Source organism: Manihot esculenta, chromosome 12, assembly GCF_001659605.2.
Source record: "Manihot esculenta cultivar AM560-2 chromosome 12, M.esculenta_v8, whole genome shotgun sequence".
Lineage (NCBI taxonomy): Eukaryota > Viridiplantae > Streptophyta > Magnoliopsida > Malpighiales > Euphorbiaceae > Manihot > Manihot esculenta.
The window spans coordinates 9297335-9321930 of NC_035172.2; the positions used below are offsets into that span (position 1 = coordinate 9297335).

The 24596-nt window shown below is 41.5% G+C and overlaps 1 protein-coding gene across 2 annotated transcripts; it reads left to right on the forward strand.

Annotated features, from left to right (window-relative positions):
- The first annotated feature begins 4478 nt into the window (after positions 1–4478).
- On the forward strand, positions 4479–7668 carry LOC110627996 (BTB/POZ domain-containing protein At3g22104). Of its 2 annotated transcripts, none has more exons than XM_021774425.2 (3): positions 4479–4958; positions 5892–6995; positions 7168–7668. In XM_021774425.2, exons 1-3 carry the CDS (start codon positions 4896–4898, stop codon positions 7621–7623), a joined length of 1623 nt encoding a protein of 540 aa, XP_021630117.1. In that variant the 5' UTR covers positions 4479–4895; the 3' UTR covers positions 7624–7668. The 2 variants fall into 2 exon arrangements, with proteins under 2 accessions (XP_021630117.1, XP_043804569.1); XM_043948634.1 differs by having other exon boundaries at positions 4480–4958; positions 5914–6995.
- The last annotated feature ends 16928 nt before the right edge of the window (positions 7669–24596 follow it).

The following is a 24596-nucleotide window of genomic DNA, read 5'->3' on the forward strand; positions in this document are numbered from 1 at the left end:
CATTCCTTACCTAGCTGGACCTCCTCTACTTAGCTTTATGTGAGATTTCGAATTTTCTAGCAAATTGATGGGTATTGTTTCCTTTTTGAGACTTTTTGTTGGGTTTCCGTAATATTCTTTGGCTAATCTCATATTGCCTCGGACCACGGCTGTTCCCTCTAGAGCTAGTAGCTTAAGACACATAGCACCCATGTTAATAACAATATCGTGGTAGTTTGAAACTGCGCGACCGAGTATCACATTGTACACAAATGAGATATCTACTATCACAAATTCTGCATACAACTCTCGCTTATATTTTTCATCACCTAGTACTAGGGGGAGGTTGATGGTACCCAGTACCACCACGGTCTTATCTCCTAATCCTACTAACGGATAGAAAACTTTGATAAGACTATTTTTATCTAAGCTTAACTTGTTAAAAATATTTAAAATAAAAATGTTAACATAACTACCTGTATCCACCAATACTTGCCTTACTTTGAACATCTTTAAAAGTATCTTTAAGACCAGCAGGTCATTTTGAAAGAATCAAATCGCTTTATTTGCAAGACCGAACCTTACCTCCTGCTAGGTCCATGGCTCCTGTTCGACCGACAGGACATCTTCTACTACGCGCTTATTTTTCCCTTTGCCTTTATCAAGTCTTCCTGCAATGATATGTATGACTTAGAGAAGAGAAAATCCTTTTCCAAAGAAAATGGTCAAGAGATCGATTTTTAATCGAAATGAACAGGGAGGATTTAATGGATTTTCCGGCAACGAAACCAAATGATGTTGCTGAAAGTAAATTGATGACATGGCCGGAATGGAGCTGTGCTGTGATTGGCTAAACCTGCAAGAAAGAAAACGTGAAGTAGTGAGTGTCAACGGCAGCCACTCTGACGCTCAAGTCAGTAAATTGAGAGAAGGGCGAGTGTAATATTTAAAACTCAAGAGTAGTTGTGTGAGAGAACAACGTACTTTTGCCTCTATGATCGTTTTCTCTTTATATTGTAAGAAAGTGGATATAAATATAATATTTTCTAATAATCCGACAATGATGTGATTGGCTCATTGGTGAGAATCTTCACCAGTTAATTGGTCGAGAATCGCATGATCGTAGATGTAAATGAGATTTGCTAGATTATAATTGTTAACGATAACTTATTTAGGAGTTTCATCTTAAAGTTGAGAGGGCGAGTATATATCTATCTTGAAGCTGAGTATTCTTTTCTCTTGGTTTCAAAGACCTTCTTTATAGGTGGGACCGCACCAAATTGTTGTCACATAATCCTATGTTATGGTTACAACTTATTATCTATTTTGGGTGATTGTTATTGTAACGACCCGGAAATCGGACTGCTACCGGCGCTAGGATCCAGATCGGCTTAAGGCCGCCGGGACCCGTAGCAAGCCTGATATACATCCTATCACCTGGTCAAATCCCATACATGATCAAAACATTAACATAAAAACTTAAACATCTGATGTATATACCGAACTTGACCTATATGCTACATAACTGGAAGCATAAAAGAACCCCATACTAGAGCCCTCATCAAATACTCTAGCTGGGTCAACATAACATACATCAAGCTTGGATCACATCCGATGAACCAAAACCTAACCTGTGCATGCATCAAAAACCATAAGCATAAAACCTCCACTGGAGTCCTCATCAATTACCCTAGTGTGGTAAGCATCACATGCCACAAGTTTGGTTCACACACAACTCAACATTAACCCATTACATACATCATGTACTAAAAAGGGACTCACCAAGCCTTAGGGCCAAGCACAACACTAATCCATAACATAACTCTACTTTACATTACATTTCATTACATTACATTATCTTACAATACATTATATCAATTTACAATACATGTCCACACTAAAGCACTACTCTATTACATAAACATAACATTTACCCTTGACGTCTTCCTGGACTACCTCTGACCTGCAAGCCTGGGGATTAGGGGAAAGAGGTGAGCTAAAAAACCCAGTAAGTAGAACATGGAAAACAAAAATAAATCATGCTTTCATGGAATGCGTCACAGCACAAACATTTCATATCATGGATGGACATGACCACCAAAACTCCCTTTGTCTATAACATATCATGGTGTCCGGCCCTCAAAGGAGCTCCTCAGGACTTCTGTAACATAACATAGTGCCCGGCCCTTCGGGCTCCTCAGGACTTCATTATGCCCGGCCCTCGGTGGGGCTCCTCAGGACTTCATTAACATAACATATCTAGGGCTATTGGGGTCGCCTGGGTCCATCCACATCAATAACAAATTATGCAATGCAACATCTTCGTGAAATCTAATGCAATAGCCTAATACATATACATGGTATTCATGATGCGTGAAACATGCTTAAAACATTTGAGTCAGTTCTACTCACCTCTGGCAGACGCTGGACTGACTCTACAACAGCTAATTCTGCTGGCCTCCTCGGTCCCTCGGGTCCGATCCTACACAGGTGGACTCGAATGAGGCGCCAAACACACTCTAAACAACTCATAAACAACTCCCCAAAAATCCCCTCAAACATCTTCAAAACATGCATAAGAAACAACCAAGAAAGGGCTGGACAGGGCACTTTCGGCGGCACCTTCGGCGGTCGAATGTCCCTTCCAGAGCCGAAAGCCATGCAGGTTCAGGGGCACTTTCGGCGGCCGAAAGTCCTTCCAGAGCCTAAAATCTGGCACCTTCGGCAGTAGGTTCAGCGGCCGAAGTCTCGCACAGATCCGAAAGTCCTGGCCTTCGGGGGCACGTTAGGCGGCCAAAGCTGCCTTCCATGCAGGTTCGGCAGTCGGACATACCTTCGGCGGCCGAACCTGGTTCCCTCCGAACAGCAGGTCCGAATCCGTCACAAGCAAAACCAACCTCCAAGCAACCCAAACCTCACATGCCCTCTCCCAAACATGCATACACACTCCCACATGCATAAAGGGGCATAAACTAACTTAAACTCCAACATAAACATCACATAAACATACATTGAGCATAAAACTCACATAAACCCTAACATGCATATCTACCCATACTCAAGCATTAAAACTTCCTTAAACTTACTTAAAACTTGATTAAACATAAAGGAAAGTAAAGATATACACTTACCTCTTGAAGATCGAGGGTTGGTGCGATCTCCAACTTGGGGATGGGAGAAATCTAGCTCCTTGGGTCTCCAAGCTCTCAAAACTTGATTTAAGCCTTAAAACTTCAAAACCCAAAAGGAAACTCATAAGAACGTGAAGGATTTGAAGAAAGAACATGAAATCAGCCAAAGGAGGACATGAACACACCTGAGCTCGAGAATGGGGAGAAAACTCGCCCATTTTCGGTCTGAGGGCCTTTTTATAGGTGGCCAGTCAACCACCTTCGGCGGCCTAAGTTGCTTCCACAACTTCACCACCTTCGGCAGCCTAACTTGCCTCCTAAACTGACCCATGTTCGGCAGCCGAACTTGAGATTCGGCGGCCGAACCTGGTTTCTGCCCTCAAAACCTTCGGAGGCCTAAAGCACTCCCGAAACAGCCCCATGTTCAGCGGCAGAACTTGAGGTTCGGCGGCCGAACCTAGGTTCTTCCCTCATTGTTCTTTTCTTTTCAAAACTCAATTTCTTTTGCATTAAAACCATAAAAATCATGTGAAAACATTTTAGAAAACACATTTTACCCTTCTAGAAGGCTCCAACATCCTTGAATTCCAGATTCCGACGGAGATTCCACCGGAAAGTAGGAATTCTGATGTCAAAATCTAACCGGGTATTACAGTTACTTAACATCACTACAATTACAATTTAAAATCAATCATAAAAATGTTTTAATTTTTATGTAAAAATCAATATTTAATTTAAATTAAATTAAAATTAAAGGTAAAATAAAATTAGAATTTAAAATTGAACTGAAACCGTAATTATTTAGTAATGGAGAAAATTAAAATTAAAATTAAAATTTAGCTCTAAATTAGATTTAAAGAAGAAAAGAATGGTTGGATTGTGATTTGGATGTTTAACTTGTCCGAAACCCGAGTCATGGCGGAACTCGAGAGAGGCAAGGGGTTGAAGAGCAGTTGCAAATGAGGGACAAACTAGAAACGACAAACCAAGAATGGGAAAGAAGAGTGGAAACGTGGCAAAAGGTGAGAGGAGGCAAGATTGCGACTTGCGAAAGCGGTTGGATCATGAACGTTACGTGGGTGAAAAGGACAAAGTCAAAGAAAAAAAATATATAGATGTGGCCTTTGGATCAAGAATTAAGATTTTTGAGGAATTTATTATTAATTTTGAGGGATATTCTTTCAGTTTTACATATATTTAATTAACAAATAAATAATAAAACAAGTTAAAATTATAATAAATTTCATAGTTAATTATATTTTATTAATAATATCTATCAAAAATTTTCAGTTAACAATTTTTAGGCAAAAACATAAGAAGTTAGTGAGTTAGATGGTCACACATATTACCATTTTTGTAGTCTTTCCCTTCTGTCTCAGTGGGGACAAGTATTTGACACCAGTCTGGTGTTATAAATAGTATTTCTTCCCTCTGTGTACACCTTCATTCCTCTTCAGCACCTTCAGCCTCTCTCTCTCTCTCTCTGTATCTTTCAATTGAGAGCTATTGCTTTCTTGCTCCGACAGCAAGTGACTACCACCCAATTTACTGAACTAAAGTCTCTTCATTGCCTCTTTCTATTTGTCGTCGTCTTCATCATAGAATATGGGCTTTTACGCTCTTCCTCCCTCCTTCCTGTTCAGCATCCCCACATCTTCTTCTCTTTTGGGTTGTTAGTACTTCTTTTCTAGTACGAGTTCCGAGCCCAGGGTTAAAAAAATAAAGTGGAAAAAAAAAAGGGAAAAGACGCTAATTTGAAGTGGTTTTTGGTTGTTTGGTTGGGTCATGGCATTGTGTTGTGATCTTGAAGTGGATGTCAATGGAGAAGAGACTTTCATGGTGGACAAGGTAAATATGATGCCGGCGCTCTCATAGTTTTCATTTCTTTTCACTTCGCCTCTTACCCTTATTTAGAATAAAAATTTTACACGAATTCAATTCAGTCAAACAGAAGGTTAGAGCTTCCAAATTGATGCTTTTTTGTTTATCTTTTCACTTAGTTTAGATCTGTTACCTCTATCTGTTCTATGGCTTACTTTGTTTGATTAGTTTTCAATGTTGTTCACATATTTGCTGATCTATTTTTCTTTTTAAAATTTTCACTGCATATTTATCTATGATTTCTTCAGTTGTACTGACTAACCTAATAAATCTACAACGGCATAGCAGTCTTGTGGGTCAGCTCTCATGGCTTCTTTTTCTTTTATTTGGCTGCATATTATCACTGTTATCATTTTGTACCTATTACTCTCGTGGGTGGCTTTAGTGTTAATACCTTCTTTTGTATTTGTTGACTCATTTTGAGAAGGTCAAGAAAGTTGATTTCATGACATTTATTACTGTTTATTACCCTTTAGCAGACATCCTTTCTTTTGGCTCAGCAGTATTGCTGAAGAGTAATTTTACCTTTTTTGCCAATAATTTATCATCGAGAATGACCTCACTGCTTTTTGGGGGGAGCTTTAGCTGTAGATTTCCCTTTAAATATTGCTTTTCTTTTCTTTCTTTTTTCTTTTCCCCTTTTTTTAGTCATAGTTTGTTTTAGAAGCTTAAAAGTTGAATTTTCTTATCACTTTCCTTGTCTGCTGGGTACTGAACAATTACTTAATTTTTGCTTTAGCAAAACAATTGTTAGTTAATATTCTGTAGTTTAAAGTCCCACTAAATTTTCCACTCTGTTAGTCCTTTTATGTGATCTTTTGGTGTTAGCTTTGTATTAATGTGCAACAATTTTGACTGCATATATCTGTTTTCTGATTAATTCCTATTGGATTTTTTCAGAAGCTTATTTCTTCTTATTCAGGGAGATTAAGCAAATTATTTGGTGAATCAACTGCTTCTGCAAGAAATTTCAAAGTAATATTCAATGACTTCCCTGGAGGGGCTGAAAGTTTTGAGCTTATGTCCAGATTCTGCTACAATAATGGAAGAATTGATATAACTCCTTACAATATTTCACTCCATTGTGCTGCACAATTCATGGAGATGAACAATTCTGTTTCTGGTACTCAAAACATATTACAAAAAACTGAGAAATCACTTCAAGAAATCAATGATTGGACATGGTCTGAGCTATTGATCACTATAAAGCAGTGCCAAGATTTATTTCCCTCAACAAATTCATTAGCTATTGCTGAGAAATGTATGAAGTCCATTGTTGGAAGGGTAGCTTTGTCTAGTGAATCAAGTCCATGTCCATCTACTTCACCAGATAACTCCAGCATTAGGTTTTCATGTGACACTAGAAGTACCCAGAGTTTGAAGAGTAGTGTTTCTCAACCAACATGGTGGTTTGAGGATCTTTTGTTTTTGAGTTCTGATTTGATTGAAATTGTTATAAAATCCATGGTTTCTCAGAAATTTGATCATGCCATAATTATTAGGTTTCTCCTTTATTATCAGAAATCAAAGTTCTACGCAGCCACATCTGATGAAAAGCGAAAAGTTGTTAAAACCGTCATCGACATGCTTTATATTCTTGATTGGAGTTATGTTTTGTGCAAGAGTCTTTTTGGGATTCTTCGAGTTGCTTTGAATTTGAATATAAGCAAATGTAGCAGGAAGAAGTTGGAGAGTATGATGGGTTCCAAAATGGATCAAGCAACTCTGGATAATTTGCTCATTCCATCTCATGATGTGATGTCTTGCTCATATGATATCAATCTTGTTCTAAGGCTCTTGAAATCATTTTTACACGATGGAAACTCGCTAGTAACTTCCTTGCGCTTGAAGAAAGTAGCCAGGTTGATGGATTTATATATAGCAGAAGTAGCTCCAGATCCTTGTTTAAAACCTTCCAAGTTCTTAGCCTTAGCTGTCGCCTTACCGGACTCTGCTAGAGATTCTTATGATGAAATCTACCATGCCACAGACATTTATCTACAGGTAGTTCATTTGTCCCATCCTATTTGCTGAATTTTGATTCAGGGTATTGGACAAAACTATTATAATGGAGGTAATGTCCTGTATGCTGTTATCAAATATTCTTAACCATATAGTTGGTTTCCTTTTCTACCGTATGTGATGTAGTAGGGTTAACATCTTTTCTTTAATATAGGTGCATGATGGGTTATCTGAAGAAGAAAAGATGAAGATATACTGTGTATTGAACTGTGAGAAGCTCTCACCTGAAGCTAGCATGCATCTTTCTCAGAACAAGAAATTTCCATCAAAAAGTGCAGTTCAAGCTCTCAAATCTCAGCAACTCAAGCTCAAAAGCTTATTCCAAGGAACTAACAATTCAAAACGCTTTGGTGGTTCCCCAAGTAGATTGGGAGAAATGGGAAGCAAGGGAAAGACAAACGAAGCCAGTGAACAAGTTGTGCTTCATACTGGGAAACTTGAGCTTTCAACTGACAGTGACAAGCTAAAGGCTCATTTGCAAGGAATGCAATGTAGGGTGATCCGATTGGAGGAAGCTTGCAGAAAAATGCAATCCCAGATGGCAAAAATTATGAAGTCAAGAGTATCTAGCTACAATAATCCCAGATCCTTACCCAAGCTTTGTTCATGATAAGATTTTTTTTGCTTTATATTAATATAATGTTTATTATCTGATTCATATGTAATTAGCATGAAGCTTTTTCAAATTTCGTTTTTTTTTTTTTGTTTTTTTTTTGGGGGGGTGGGGGCGGGATTTAACAACTTTTTTTTAATTTCTGAAAAAAAAAAAGGCAAAAGCAAATCTAAAGGTGACAGGTCTAAGATCTTATTTGTACAGGTAGAAAAAAATTGGTGAGGATACTCAAAAAGCAGAGCATGTGTCATGAAAGATGTCTTAGATCTGCCCCACATTATCACAGAAGTTTAATTCATCACTAGCCTTCAAATGCTTCGGATTGTTGGACCATATTCTTTGACTGTATCATATTCGTTTACATTATGTTCAATTCAATTGCACTTTCTTTTTGTGTTAATATTGGGTATTCTTTTATTTTTTTGTGAAATTATGTTACGATTTCAATTTAAATACAAATTATACACCGTTAAATGACTCACGAATACACATACTCATATGGATTAAAGAAAAGCAACAAAAAAGTCAGATGATTCACCAAACTCAATCCAGATAAGCAATTAGGCGAGACAGGATGAAGTATTATCAATTTCACGAAGACTACGGGCACACTACAAAAGAGTGAAAACAATTGAAAGATGAGATCAAAAGAATCATTAGAGATGACATGCTCAAGAGGTTTGCTAGAAAAGATAGAGAAAAAAGGAGGTTAGAACTAGAGGTAAGAATATCAGTCAATTCTGAAGAGAATGAGCCCGTTGGGTTTATTCATGAGATTGTAGGAGGACCAAGCAGTAGTAAAGGGAAAAACAAGCGGGCTTCTGAAAATGTCCTCACCGTGGAAAAGAACTTATGGACAAGGTAGGAGGTAACGTTTGGACCAAATGATAGGGTTGTCGAGTCATCACATGACCTGTAGGTGGTAAGCATTAGACTAAATAGGTTTGAGGTGAATTGAGTTGTAACAATCCAGAAACCGAACCGCTACTGGCGCTAGGGTTCAGATCGACTTAAGGTCGCCGAAACTCGTAGCAAGCCTACTATACAACATGTTACACTTTATATAATCTCATACATGATCATACAAGCATAAAAAAATATTTCCATTTTATTAACCAAAACTTAATATGTGCATACATCATAACTGAAAAACATAAAACTCATATTAGAGCTCTCATCAAATGCTTCGGTATAGTCAACATTACATGCCTCAAGTTTGGTTTAAACATAACTTATACTTTAAAACTTTTACATAAAAGAGTATAAATAAGGGATTATAAAAGAAAACTCGAGCAAAACACAATTATATTCCACAAATTATTACATGTCCACATCTATACTATTACATCAGAACTATACCAAACAATTTTGCTAACCTACTGAGCTAACTCTAGTCCTACAAACTGGAGTTAGGGAAATGGATAAGCTACAAGAGTTTAGTGAGCAGACAAAAATAAAAGTAGTTTAATAAAATATATGGTCATATGAATGCATCACAATACAAATAATTTACATTGAGATGGACTTATCACTAGTAACCTGCCATAATTCCAATAGTCCCCGACCCACAATGGTGCTCCTCAGAACTTCCTCTTAAACATGACATAACATATCAATAGAGCTAGGGGCATAGAATGGGCAACCCTAATTTTTTCTAACATAGTACCAGGGGCGTAGAATGGGAAAGGCCTGATCTTTCCATATTCATCATAACATATCATAACATGATTGAGGGCTAGTGGGTCATCCAACATCCATCCACAACAACAATTAATTATGCAATGCATTATATTTGTGAATTTTAATGCAAATAACCTAATCATATATATATGACATTCGTGATGCATGAGCATGCTTAAAACGTTGGATTTCTTTAAAATAATAGTTTAGTTTAGTACTACTCACCTCTGGCTGACGCATGCCTAACTCTGAAGCAGTTATCTCACTGTATGCCTCTACGGTCTCTCAAGTCCAATCCTATACAAGAGAGATTAAACATAACATTTACAAAACTTAAAACTATCCTAAGAAACCCCTAAAAACATATAAGTGAACTTACATTCAACAAAACATCAAAACATCAACAAAACACAGACATTTCAAGATTCACTCATAAAAGAAGAGAAAGATACAATCCCTTGCATGCTTTCTAAAACCAGAACTCAATCTACACACAATCATAAAGAGCCTAAAAGCGACAAGTTTTGAGAAAATAGGCTTACCTCTTGAAGAACACAAACTAGCAACCAGGAGAAATTCAAAGGAGAAGAAGAAATGAGCTCCAAAGATCAGCATAAGCTAGAACTTGAAAATCAAAACTCGATTCTTCAAAACAAAATATAAAACTCATGAATTTATGAAGGATTTGAAGAAAACTCAAGCAAAAATCACCAAAGGGCCTTAGACTTACTCCTGCCAGAAAGAAGAGAGAAGAATTTCTCTTAAAATTGAGCTAAGGCCCTTTTATATCTGAGTTTACCAGATTATATTCGGCAACTAAACCTTGATTACTTGAAAAACTCTTTTTTTTAACACATTTTAAAAAGCTTCAAGTTCATTTTATAAAAAAAAAAAACCATTTTACCCTTCTAAAGTTTTTGGTTTTGAGATTTCGGATTCCAATGGAGGTTCCATAAAAAAGTTGAAATTTCGACACTGGAGCTTAGCTGGGTATTACATTCTTTCCCCCTTAAGAACATTCATTCTTGAATGTTCAACCATACAAGCAAACGTAGCGTACATATTGATCAGTCCAAATTTAGACCATTTTATTATGTTGTTATTAATGTTAATTTATATTTTTTCTGCCTAATTTTGTGGTTTTGATCTTATTTTGCAAAAAATGGTGTAAAGAGGTAATCTGGTGAAACTGCTATGAAAACTGCCTAAAATGGAACAAAGGAGAACAAGCATGCCAAGTTGCAACTGAAGAGGAGATAAATAAGGAAAGTACATTCAGCCAAGTAATTTGAAATTCAAATTTCAAATCTTCAAGAGCATTCAAAATTCAAAATTTAGCTTATTCAAGAAGCCAAATCTCAAGAAGATGCACTTGCCTCCCAAGCATTCAAAATTTAAAAGAGGACATTCAAAATTTGAAATTCAAAAGAAGGCTCCACCTCACAAGGAAACTTAGGGCAACACTCTCCTCTATAAATACATCTCTTCCAAGTGCCGCATGTCTCCTCTCTCATTCCCTCCCATTCTGCCACAAGCCGTCCACCTCTTCCAAGACCGCCGGCCACCACTCCTCTTCTTCTTCTTCTCTTTCTTTTTGAGTTTTGTTTTAGCCATGAGTAGCTGAAACCCTTTTTTCTAGTTGAAGATTAGGTGAAACTTTAGTTGCTTATGGATTGGGAGATTTGAACATACATTGTTTATCTTTTGTTTTTCAATATTTATGCAATTTCATGTTTAATTCCATTGTTGCTTTGTGGTTTAGATCAATAGGGCCAATTGATTCTGGATTGCAAGATAATAATTTATTAGTTTGGATAGTTTTAAGTTCGTAATTGCTTCAATTATTCAAACATAAGTAACTCTTGGTGTAAAAAATAAGGAAATTGCATAATCTAGCAATATCACCATGCATATGGGTAGCTAGAATTAGGTCTCTCTATTTCTTAATGCAATTGACAGTTGTTAGATACCAAAGGCCCAATGACGTTCCTTGGCAACTTGTTGATTAGTGATTAGTTAGAGGACATTCCCTAATTGATTTATGCTTAAGGAGGGATATGGTGGTGAGAAGCATCTTCCATCTCCATAATTAATTTATTGAATCAAACAAAGGAACCTAAGTATCAATGATCAATCCCAACAACTGAAGTGAATCCAATTTTTCAACTAGAGCTTTTCTCATATTTGAATTTCTTTACTTTAATTATTTGCTTTCCTTTATTGCTTTCAGTATTAGTTCAATTCAATCAATCTCAAACCCCCCCCCCTTTATTTTACTTTCAGTTTGTTTGCTTGGTCTTGATAAGGAAAATAGGTAAGTATCAATTCCCTATGGATTCGATCCTTTTGCCACTATATGTAGTTGTAAAATTGTTGATAACCAAAAATGTTATTTTTGATCGGCTTCGACAACCGCACAGTCACATATCAAGAAAACACATAAAACTATCTAACAACTTACTTCAAAAGAGATGAGGGTACTGCTTAAGTATCTACTCTCTGGTCTCCTAGGTACACACTTTCATATTGTGGTGATTCCACAAAACTTTCACCATCGCAATTTCTTTGTTTTTCAGCTTTCTGATATGTGTGTCTACAATCTATACTGGCTGCTCGATATAGGTGAGATTGTTAGGAAATCTCGAGATTATTAGGAAATCTCGAGATTATTGCAACCCAAAGGCGCAGCGGAAAAATAAAATTTCTCTGATTTCCTTTCCCAAAATCCGAGTGTTTCGTTTAATTCACAAGAAGAATATGAGATTAACCTGTTAATCTCATTGAGAAGATACAATGTTGGACTAATGGTGCTGCTTTTTCAAACGAACACCCTCTATGGTATCCACATGAACGTCTTCTATCATTCTAGAGTGCTAGCTCTCTCAAAGATGGATAGATTATGTGCTCCACAATCTGCAACTATTAGACTGAGTTTTCTCAAAACGTCGTCAACCCCCACAATTCGTAGTAGGAGTATTTATATATTTCAGTCTTTTGTTTTTCACCAACTCTTTTCCTAAAAGAGTTGTGCTCAGAACCCACTATCACAATCTCGCAGATACTCAAATATCTTATATGATAGAATCCTTTATCTGTAACACTTATAAATAGACTGCAGATCTTTTAAATATTATTATCTCATAATAATAAATAATTAATAATAATAACACTTTATTATTATTAACTATATTAATAATTAATATCAATAATAATAATAACACTTTATTATTATTATTAATTATATTAATGATTAATAATAATAACACTTTATTATTATTAATTATATTAACCCATTAATATGACATAGCACATCAACAACGTTCTTTTGTGTGTGACCCAATAGGCTCACATTAATTGGCAATAAGCCCAGTCCCACAAGGCCCATAAGTCATAAGTGGCTTCTAGCAAGACATTATGACTACCCAACTAATATGAGGATCAATAGTCCAATAAAGCCTAATAAATAGAACATGAATTAATCCATTTGTCACACGATATCTAGTTTGAACATAAGTCATGGTCAATGTCAAACTTATAATGTTCAAACTTATGATTTCTCGATCTCTAAGTAGACTGATAAATTCAAATAATATTGATCACACTATCAATTTATTTGAGCACGGCCATGCATTTCTCAATCTCACTTATCGAGGGGCCCAGAAGATATCTCTCTCATAGAGAGGGACAAATCCTATCTTGATTGTTCATTATCCTCTACATAATTTCTATTATGTTCAATCATAACCTTTATGATTGTCTGATTAAAGACAACGTTTGGTTGTGTCAAAACATCATAGTCCTTATGTTGGAAACTATGACAATCTCAAGTCAAAGGATTAAAACATAACTACTTTGAGATTCACTTATGACAATGACCCATGTAGTGATCTCAATGCGGGTCCATCCAATACTTTGTTCTCTAACAAGTATTTATAATTATTGAATTATATCAACATATACATAATCATCTCATTATTATCAATCAATAATCATACCAGTTATATTTTATTATTATCAACATAATAATAAGTAACCAGGGATGATAATCATTATTATGTAACATGCAAACAAATAATAATGATAAAAACCTCTTTTATTAATAACCAAAATGACATACAAAAAGGTCTAAGATAATGCCTAGGGCATATACACTAACAATCTCTCACTTGCACTAGGCCTAATCATATAAGTATCTAATACCCATAGACCTAGTGTGCTGATCATGCTTGACCTGTGAAAGAGGCTTGGTCAGTGTAACGACCCGAAAATCGGACCGCTACCGGCGCTAGAATCCAGATCGGCTTAAGGCCGCCGGGACCCGTAGCAAGCCTGACATGAAACCTGTAAACCTGTTTAATCCCATACATGATCAACAATCATACATAAAAGCTTAAACTTTTCCTTTAAACATCCAACTCAACCTGAACATACATGTACATAGTCATGATCATAATCATGATCCCTCTATGGGATCTCATCAATGCCCCAACGGGCGATACAACATGAGATGAGTTGGCTAACATCTGTATCATCAAATATCTAAGATCATGCATCAACAAGGGATTACAATACTCATAGGGTCAAGCACATCTATAACCTTAATATACCTCATTACATAACATACTGAATCTCTTACATTACATTAGTACAATTGTCATGTCCACAATCTAACTATTACATAGACATACTTCAAAACTCTGGCTAACCTCCTGGTCTACCCTGTACCTGCACATCTGGGGTTAGGGGAGAGGGGTGAGCTACAAAGCCCAGTGAGCAGAATAGTAAAATCATATATTTAAAATTTCATGCCATTATGTAATGCAACACATCACAACTAATCACATCTCGGATGGTACTGTCACCTATAGTCCTCTACATAGTCCAACTGTGCCGGGACGTAGAATGGGTACAACCGGTCTTTCCCTTAACATAACATAACATATCATACAGTCCAACTGTGCCAGGGACGTAGATTGGGTACAACCTGGACTTCCTCTTACATCGTGCCAGGGACGTAGAATGGGTACAACCTGGACTTCCATACCATATCATGCCATAACATCATCATATCATATGAGGACTAAAGGGTCATCCAATAACCAATCCACATCAACATCATAAATGCAATGCAACATATTCGTGAATACTAATGCAAACAACCTACTATATCTCATGGCATTCATGATGCATGGATCATGCTCAAAATTCATTTTTCATTTATTTTAAAACTTAAAGTTTATTCCACTCACCTCTGGCTAGCTCTGACAAACTCTGTAGCAGCTGGCTCACTGCTGGGGTCCTCGGTTCCTCAGGTCCGAACCTACACAGGTGGACTCCAATGAGGGACCAAACATACATAATCATAACTCTAATATACTCCCCAAAAACCCCCTAAAACATCATGGAATAATCATAGGAAAACATGCAAGAAATGGCTCAACAGGGCACTTTCGGCGGCAGGTTCGGCGTCCGAAAGTCCCTCCAGAGCCGAAAGTCAGGCAGGTTCGGCGGCACCTTCGGCGGCCGAAACTCCCAGACAGAGACGAAAGTCTCTTTTCGGGGGCAACTTCGGCAGCCGAAAGGCCTGCCTTCCCAGCCATGTTCGGCGGCCGAAAGTGCCTTCGGCTGCCGAACCTGTTTTCTGCCAAAGGGCAGAAACTTGGCTCCCTTATGCATTTTTGCCTCCAAACTCACCAATCATGCATAAACTTGTTCTAAAACATGCATACATATCATACATTACACCTAGGGGTCTCAAACAACCATATACCCCAACTACAACACTTCAAACACACAAAATCAACATACATTGTTCATCAAAACATCAAAACCCATAAACTCATCAACAAGCCTAAACATGCATCTCTACCCATAAAACAACTTAATGCTTGTTTAAAACACATAACAAGGGTGGATCCGAGCTTACCTCTTGAAGAAACGAGAGGAAAGGCGGTCCTAGCTTGGAGATGGAGAGATTGAGCTCTTTGAACCTCCAAATACCCAAAACTTGCTCTTTACTCACAGATCTTCAAAACAGAAGTTAAAACCCGTGAAAATCATGGAAGATCTAAGGAAAACACTCAAGATCGAGGGAGGGGTGGCAGAGACTCACCTTGGCCGACAACGGGAAAGAAAAAGCTCGCCCGTGCGGACCTAAGGGACCCTTTTATAGTGGCTGGCCAGGCCACGTTCGGGGGCCGAATGTGCCTCCGCATGCATGCCATGTTCGGCGGCCGAACTTGGGTTTCGGCGGCCGAACCTGGATTTTCCTCCAAAGACTTTTCATGCAAAAACTCATTAAATTTTCATACTTAAAACCATGAAATACCTTAAAACATTTTATGAAAACATGTTTCTACCCTACTAGAGGCTTCCGACATCCGAGATTCCACCGGACGGTAGGAATTCCGATACCGGAGTCTAGCCGGGTATTACATTCTCCCCCCCTTAAGAACATTCGTCCCCGAATGTACCTCAACTAGCACACATAGTATGGCATAAAACATAACATACATACATAGCACATAAAACTCACAGGGAACTGACCTCAGAAAAGATAAGGGTATTGCTGGAGCATGGACTCCCGTGTCTCCCAAGTGCATTCTTCCAAGTTGTGGTGGTTCCACAGGACTTTCACCATCGGGATTTCCTTGTTTCTTAACTTTCTGATCTGGGTGTCAAGGATCCGTATTGGCTGTTCAACATAGGTGAGATCCTCTTGGACCTCCACATCAGGCTCACTAAGAACCTTGCTCGGATCTGACACAAACTTCCTCAACTTTGAAACATGGAAAACCGGATGGATTCTTTCCATTGAAGCAGGCAAATCCAGCTTGTACGACACATTCCCAATCTTTTGCAAGATTTCAAAGGGTCCGATGTATCGTGGGGCTAGTTTACCTTTCTTCCCAAAGCGAACCACTCCTTTCATAGGAGACACTTTGAGCAATACCAGATCCCCCTCCTGAAACTCTAACTGTCTTCTACGGATGTCTGCATAACTCTTCTGTCTGCTTGCAGCAGTCTTGATTCTCTCTCTGATTATGGGTACCACCCTGCTGGTGATCTCTACTAACTCAGGCCCTGCCAAGGCCTTTTCTCCAACTTCCTCCCAGCAAACAGGTGATCTGCACTTCCTTCCGTACAAAGCTTCATATGGAGCCATCCCGATGCTAGCATGATGGCTGTTGTTGTAGGCAAACTCCACCAAAGGTAGATGCTGCCTCCAAGAACCGCCAAAGTCCAGCACACACATTCTGAGCATATCCTCGATAGTCTGGATGGTCCTTTCTGACTGTCCATCATTCTGGGGGTGGAAGGCAGTACTGAAATCCAACCTAGTACCCATGGCATTCTGCAGACTCCGCCAAAATCTAGAGGTGAACTGGGGCCCTCTATCTGACACTATTGAAACAGGAACCCCATGCAGCCTGACGATCTCATCCACATATACCTGCGCCAACTTGTCCACAGAGTAGCCACTCCTGACAGGAATGAAGTGAGCAGATTTGGTGAGTCTGTCCACAATCACCCATATGGAGTCCACTCGGTTGGACGCCGCCGGTAACCCCACTACGAAGTCCATAGCTATATTTTCCCATTTCCATTCTGGAATAGGTAGCGGGTTAAGCATTCCAGCCGGCTTCTGATGTTCTAGCTTCACCCTCTGACACACTTCGCAGGCTGACACAAACTGTGCCACTTCTTTCTTCATAGCTGGCCACCAATAAACCTTCTTTAGATCTTGATACATCTTGGTGGCTCCGGGGTGAATGCTGTATCTTGCATTATGAGCCTCTCTCATAATGTCTCCTTTTAGCCCTATGTCATCTGGTACACATAGTCTACTCCCATAGCGGAGGATCCCCTTGCTGTCGAATCTGAACTCACTATCATTGCCTGACTGAACAGTCCTGGCAATCTTCACTAACTCCGGGTCCTCATGCTGTTTCTGAGCCACCTGCTCCAGAAACACGGGTGCCACTCTCATCTGGGCCACCAAGGCACCTGTACCAGACAACTCCATCTGTAGACCTTCCTCAATAAGCTTGTAGAACTCCTTCACCACTGGCCTCCTCTCTGCCGATATGTGGGATAAACTGCCTAGTGACTTCCGGCTTAGGGCGTCTGCCACGACATTCGCCTTACCCGGATGATACTGAATCTTGCAATCATAGTCACTCAGCAGCTCCACCCATCTCCTCTGTCTCAAATTCAAATCTCTTTGACTCAGGATGTACTGCAGGCTTTTATGATCTGTGAAGATCTCACATTTTACCCCATAAAGGTAGTGCCTCCACATCTTGAGTGCAAAGATTACTGCTGCCATCTCCAGGTCATGTGTGGGGTAATTCAACTCATGCTTCTTCAGCTGCCTAGAAGCATAAGCGATCACCCTCTCATTCTGCATTAGTACACAACCCAGTCCCACACGGGATGCATCACAAAAGACCGTAAAGTCCTCATCACTAGATGGCAGAGCTAAAACTGGTGCTGAAGTCAACCTCTTCTTAAGCTCTTCAAAACTCTCTTCGCACTGGTCGGTCCACAGAAACTTCTGATTCTTCCTGGTTAGTCTGGTCAGAGGAGCTGCTATCTTTGAGAAGTCCTGAACGAACCTCCTGTAGTAACCTGCCAAACCCAAGAAACTTCTAATCTCTGTCACTGAAGTGGGTCTAGGCCAGTTAGCACAGTTTCTGTCTTCTTGGGGTCTACCTCTATCCCATTCTCTGACACTACATGCCCCAAGAACGAAATGCTCCTCAGCCAGAACTCACATTTAGAGAACTTGGCATACAAGCCATGTTCCCTCAAGGTCTGCAAGACCAACCGCAGATGATGGGCATGCTCCTCTGCATTCCTGGAATACACTAAGATATCATCTATGAAGACAATAACAAAGTGATCCAGGTATTGGCTAAACACTCTGTTCATGAGATCCATGAATGCTGCAGGGGCGTTGGTCAACCCGAACGGCATTACAAGGAACTCAAAATGCCCATATCTGGTCCTGAAGGCTGTCTTCGGCACATCCTCCTCCCTTATCCTTAGCTGATGGTACCCCGATCTCAGATCTATTTTGGAGAAATAACCTGCTCCGGCTAGCTGGTCGAATAGATCATCGATCCTTGGCAATGGGTACTTATTCTTGGTAGTGACTTTGTTCAACTGTCTGTAGTCGATACAAAGTCTAAGGGATCCATCCTTCTTTCTCACAAATAAAACTGGTGCACCCCAAGGTGAAGTGCTCGGTCGGATGAAGCCCTTTTCTACCAACTCTTGCAACTGCTCTTTCAACTCCTTTAACTCGGCTGGGGCCATCCTGTAGGGAGGGATAGAGATCGGTCGGGTTCCAGGCACCAACTTTATCTCGAACTCTATCTCCCTAGCAGGTGGTAAACCTGGAAGCTCATCCGGAAAAACATCCTGAAACTCTCTGACAACTGGCACCGAGGCCGGCTCCCTGACCTGACTGTCTAGCTCTCTCACATGAGCTAAGTACCCCAGACATCCCTTCCTAAGCAACCTACGAGCCTGAAGAGCTGATATCAGACCTCTAGGTGTGCCCCTCTTGTCTCCTCTGAAGACGACCTCTGACCCGTTCTGATCTCTGAACTTGACTACCTTGTCTCTGCAGTCCAAGGTAGCACCATGGGTAGATAGCCAATCCATCCCTAGAATGACGTCAAAGTCTGTCAATTCTAGAACCACAAGGTCGGCGGAGAGGCATCTTCCCTCAACAAAAACTGGACTGTACTGGCAGACTGACACTGCCACTGACGGGTCACACTTGGGTCCACTGACCCATAGGGGACACTCTAACCCAGAGACTATCAGACCCAACCTCTCAACGGCTCTCGGAGCAATAAATGAATGAGATGCACCCGGGTCCATTAATGCATACACATCAGAACACTCAATGACGAGATTACCTGACACCACGATGTTGGATGTGTTAGCCTCCTGCTGAGTCATGGTGAAGATCCTGGCTGGAGCTGATGGACCTTCACCTCGGGAACCAGAAGAAGAGGCTGCCCCTCTCCCTCTACCTCTGCCACTGCCCTGAGTTGTGGCTGGAACTGCTGGCTGTGCCACACTACCAGAAGCTGTCTGCTGGGGCTGGCCCATAAAAGGCGCTCTAGGACACTCCCGAGCTATGTGTCCCTCCTGTCCACATCTGAAACATGCATTAGTCCCAGCTCGACACACTCCCCTGTGCGGTCTTCCACATCTCTGGCATTCTGTACCATCTGAACCTGAGCTCGAGCCACCGCCAAATCCCAGACCGGATTTCAACTTGTTCCAAAACTTATTCTTCTTTGGCTTCCTGGTGGTGTTATCCCGCCTCTTCTTACCTGAGCTCTGAGAAGAGAAACCTGGTCCTCCTCTGCCTGGGGTCTTAACCCCTGAAGACTGGGTCACTGACTGCTTCACTGACCCCTCAACTATAGCACTTGCTTCCATTCTTCGAGCCATATCCACCACAGTGTGGAAACTTTCTCTCTCAGCTGACTGAATCAACGAGGAGTACCTGGAATGCAGCTTCATAACATACCTCTTGGCTTTCTTCGTATCTGTATCTAGAGCTTGCCCTGAAAAAGGCAATAGCTCCAAGAATTTATCCGTAAACTCCTCTACACCCATGTGCTCTGACTGCCTCAGTTGCTCAAACTCAATCATCTTCAGTTCTCTGGAACTGTCTGGAAAAGCCCATCCAGCGAACTCATTCGCAAATTCTTCCCATGTCATACCGTCTAGTCTCGGGTCCACATAACACTTGAACCATTCCCGTGCCTTCTTGCACTTTAAAGTGAACCCTGCCATCTGAATGGCCCTGCTGTCACTTGCCCCTAGCTCATCAGTTATTGTCTTCACTACTCTCAGATACTCAAAGGGGTCATCCCCTGACTTGTATTTGGGAGCATCTAGCTTGAGGTAATCTGTCATCTTTACCTTGCTCCCATCTGCTGAGCTAGGTCTAGGAGGTTGAGTAACTGGGGCTGTTGGTTCTGTAGGTGGTGGAGGTGGAGGTGCAGCATTCCCCGAGGTGGGGTTTGCCGGGTTTGGATAGAAAGGTGAGGGTGGATAAGCTGGGTACTGTGTGTAGGGTGGATAGAAAGGCGGATAAGGCATGTAGGTAGGGTAGGGGTTAAAGCTGGAGTAATCCGATGTGCCTCCCATCGGATACCCTGAACCCTGTGGGAAGGGTGGATAGTGGGGTGGAAAACCATACCCCGAGGCCTGAACGCCTCCCTGAGACTCCCCTGTCCCTTCTTCCTCCATGCTCACATCCAGGTTTCCATCCCTCCTCTGGTCCTCTTCCATAACCTCCCTCACATCTGAAGAACTTCCTCCTCTATCAATCCCCCTTCTGCTAGCATCAAAAGACCTTCTAGGGTCCCTTGACACTCTTTCTCTGTTGGCTCTACAAGACATTGCCCTAGGCAATGTAGGAGGACGGGCGCTCGTGCCCTCATCCTCAGGTGGCACTCCAGTCAATCGTGCAGATCGACGAGTTCCTCTCATCCTGTTTTCTGAAAAACAGTACACATCATACAAACATTAGCATCATATGGTTCATGTGGGCACACATGAACCCTCATCACATGAACATATCATTCATATCATAGCATCAATGCACATGTATATAATCATGGCATTTCACATCATCATACAAGACAGGACTCCACATCCTATCCTAGTGGACATGATCTTCTTATTGTGCTTGACCTTCTATAACATCTATGAGCCCGACACTCTAGGTCCGATCCTATGAACCTAGGGCTCTGATACCATTCTGTAACGACCCGAAAATCGGACCGCTACCGGCGCTAGGATCCAGATCGGCTTAAGGCCGCCGGGACCCGTAGCAAGCCTGACATGAAACCTGTAAACCTGTTTAATCCCATACATGATCAACAATCATACATAAAAGCTTAAACTTTTCCTTTAAACATCCAACTCAACCTGAACATACATGTACATAGTCATGATCATAATCATGATCCCTCTGTGGGATCTCATCAATGCCCCAACGGATGGATTCTTTCCATTGAAGCAGGCAAATCCAGCTTGTACGACACATTCCCAATCTTTTGCAAGATTTCAAAGGGTCCGATGTATCGTGGGGCTAGTTTACCTTTCTTCCCAAAGCGAACCACTCCTTTCATAGGAGACACTTTGAGCAATACCAGATCCCCCTCCTGAAACTCTAACTGTCTTCTACGGATGTCTGCATAACTCTTCTGTCTGCTTGCAGCAGTCTTGATTCTCTCTCTGATTATGGGTACCACCCTGCTGGTGATCTCTACTAACTCAGGCCCTGCCAAGGCCTTTTCTCCAACTTCCTCCCAGCAAACAGGTGATCTGCACTTCCTTCCGTACAAAGCTTCATATGGAGCCATCCCGATGCTAGCATGATGGCTGTTGTTGTAGGCAAACTCCACCAAAGGTAGATGCTGCCTCCAAGAACCGCCAAAGTCCAGCACACACATTCTGAGCATATCCTCGATAGTCTGGATGGTCCTTTCTGACTGTCCATCATTCTGGGGGTGGAAGGCAGTACTGAAATCCAACCTAGTACCCATGGCATTCTGCAGACTCCGCCAAAATCTAGAGGTGAACTGGGGCCCTCTATCTGACACTATTGAAACAGGAACCCCATGCAGCCTGACGATCTCATCCACATATACCTGCGCCAACTTGTCCACAGAGTAGCCACTCCTGACAGGAATGAAGTGAGCAGATTTGGTGAGTCTGTCCACAATCACCCATATGGAGTCCACTCGGTTGGACGCCGCCGGTAACCCCACTACGAAGTCCATAGCTATATTTTCCCATTTCCATTCTGGAATAGGTAGCGGGTTAAGCATTCCAGCCGGCTTCTGATGTTCTAGCTTCACCCTCTGACACACTTCGCAGGCTGACACAAACTGTGCCACTTCTTTCTTCATAGCTGGCCACCAATAAACCTTCTTTAGATCTTGATACATCTTGGTGGCTCCGGGGTGAATGCTGTATCTTGCATTATGAGCCTCTCTCATAATGTCTCCTTTTAGCCCTATGTCATCTGGTACACATAGTCTACTCCCATAGCGGAGGATCCCCTTGCTGTCGAATCTGAACTCACTATCATTGCCTGACTGAACAGTCCTGGCAATCTTCACTAACTCCGGGTCCTCATGCTGTTTCTGAGCCACCTGCTCCAGAAACACGGGTGCCACTCTCATCTGGGCCACCAAGGCACCTGTACCAGACAACTCCATCTGTAGACCTTCCTCAATAAGCTTGTAGAACTCCTTCACCACTGGCCTCCTCTCTGCCGATATGTGGGATAAACTGCCTAGTGACTTCCGGCTTAGGGCGTCTGCCACGACATTCGCCTTACCCGGATGATACTGAATCTTGCAATCATAGTCACTCAGCAGCTCCACCCATCTCCTCTGTCTCAAATTCAAATCTCTTTGACTCAGGATGTACTGCAGGCTTTTATGATCTGTGAAGATCTCACATTTTACCCCATAAAGGTAGTGCCTCCACATCTTGAGTGCAAAGATTACTGCTGCCATCTCCAGGTCATGTGTGGGGTAATTCAACTCATGCTTCTTCAGCTGCCTAGAAGCATAAGCGATCACCCTCTCATTCTGCATTAGTACACAACCCAGTCCCACACGGGATGCATCACAAAAGACCGTAAAGTCCTCATCACTAGATGGCAGAGCTAAAACTGGTGCTGAAGTCAACCTCTTCTTAAGCTCTTCAAAACTCTCTTCGCACTGGTCGGTCCACAGAAACTTCTGATTCTTCCTGGTTAGTCTGGTCAGAGGAGCTGCTATCTTTGAGAAGTCCTGAACGAACCTCCTGTAGTAACCTGCCAAACCCAAGAAACTTCTAATCTCTGTCACTGAAGTGGGTCTAGGCCAGTTAGCACAGTTTCTGTCTTCTTGGGGTCTACCTCTATCCCATTCTCTGACACTACATGCCCCAAGAACGAAATGCTCCTCAGCCAGAACTCACATTTAGAGAACTTGGCATACAAGCCATGTTCCCTCAAGGTCTGCAAGACCAACTGCAGATGATGGGCATGCTCCTCTGCATTCCTGGAATACACTAAGATATCATCTATGAAGACAATAACAAAGGGATCCAGGTATTGGCTAAACACTCTGTTCATGAGATCCATGAATGCTGCAGGGGCGTTGGTCAACCCGAACGGCATTACAAGGAACTCAAAATGCCCATATCTGGTCCTGAAGGCTGTCTTCGGCACATCCTCCTCCCTTATCCTTAGCTGATGGTACCCCGATCTCAGATCTATTTTGGAGAAATAACCTGCTCCGGCTAGCTGGTCGAATAGATCATCGATCCTTGGCAATGGGTACTTATTCTTGGTAGTGACTTTGTTCAACTGTCTGTAGTCGATACAAAGTCTAAGGGATCCATCCTTCTTTCTCACAAATAAAACTGGTGCACCCCAAGGTGAAGTGCTCAGTCGGATGAAGCCCTTTTCTACCAACTCTTGCAACTGCTCTTTCAACTCCTTTAACTCGGCTGGGGCCATCCTGTAGGGAGGGATAGAGATCGGTCGGGTTCCAGGCACCAACTCTATCTCGAACTCTATCTCCCTAGCAGGTGGTAAACCTGGAAGCTCATCCGAAAAAACATCCTGAAACTCTCTGACAACTGGCACCGAGGCCGGCTCCCTGACCTGACTGTCTAGCTCTCTCACATGAGCTAAGTACCCCTGACATCCCTTCCTAAGCAACCTACGAGCCTGAAGAGCTGATATCAGACCTCTAGGTGTGCCCCTCTTGTCTCCTCTGAAGACGACCTCTGACCCGTTCTGATCTCTGAACTTGACTACCTTGTCTCTGCAGTCCAAGGTAGCACCATGGGTAGATAGCCAATCCATCCCTAGAATGACGTCAAAGTCTGTCAATTCTAGAACCACAAGGTCGGCGGAGAGGCATCTTCCCTCAACAAAAACTGGACTGTACTGGCAGACAGACACTGCCACTGACGGGTCACACTTGGGTCCACTGACCCATAGGGGACACTCTAACCCAGAGACTATCAGACCCAACCTCTCAACGGCTCTCGGAGCAATAAATGAATGAGATGCACCCGGGTCCATTAATGCATACACATCAGAACACCCAATGACGAGATTACCTGACACCACGATGTTGGATGTGTTAGCCTCCTGCTGAGTCATGGTGAAGATCCTGGCTGGAGCTGATGGACCTTCACCTCGGGAACCAGAAGAAGAGGCTGCCCCTCTCCCTCTACCT

What these genes read in the sequence shown, in the direction of transcription:
- LOC110627996 (XM_021774425.2), top strand. Translation starts at nt 4,896, where the DNA reads ATGGCATTGTGTTGTGATCTTGAAGTGGATGTCAATGGAGAAGAGACT. An exon ending in AGACTTTCATGGTGGACAAG is followed by an intron (nt 4,959 to 5,891) that starts GTAAATATGATG and finishes GGATTTTTTCAG; the next exon opens with AAGCTTATTTCTTCTTATTC. An exon ending in CCACAGACATTTATCTACAG is followed by an intron (nt 6,996 to 7,167) that starts GTAGTTCATTTG and finishes TCTTTAATATAG; the next exon opens with GTGCATGATGGGTTATCTGA.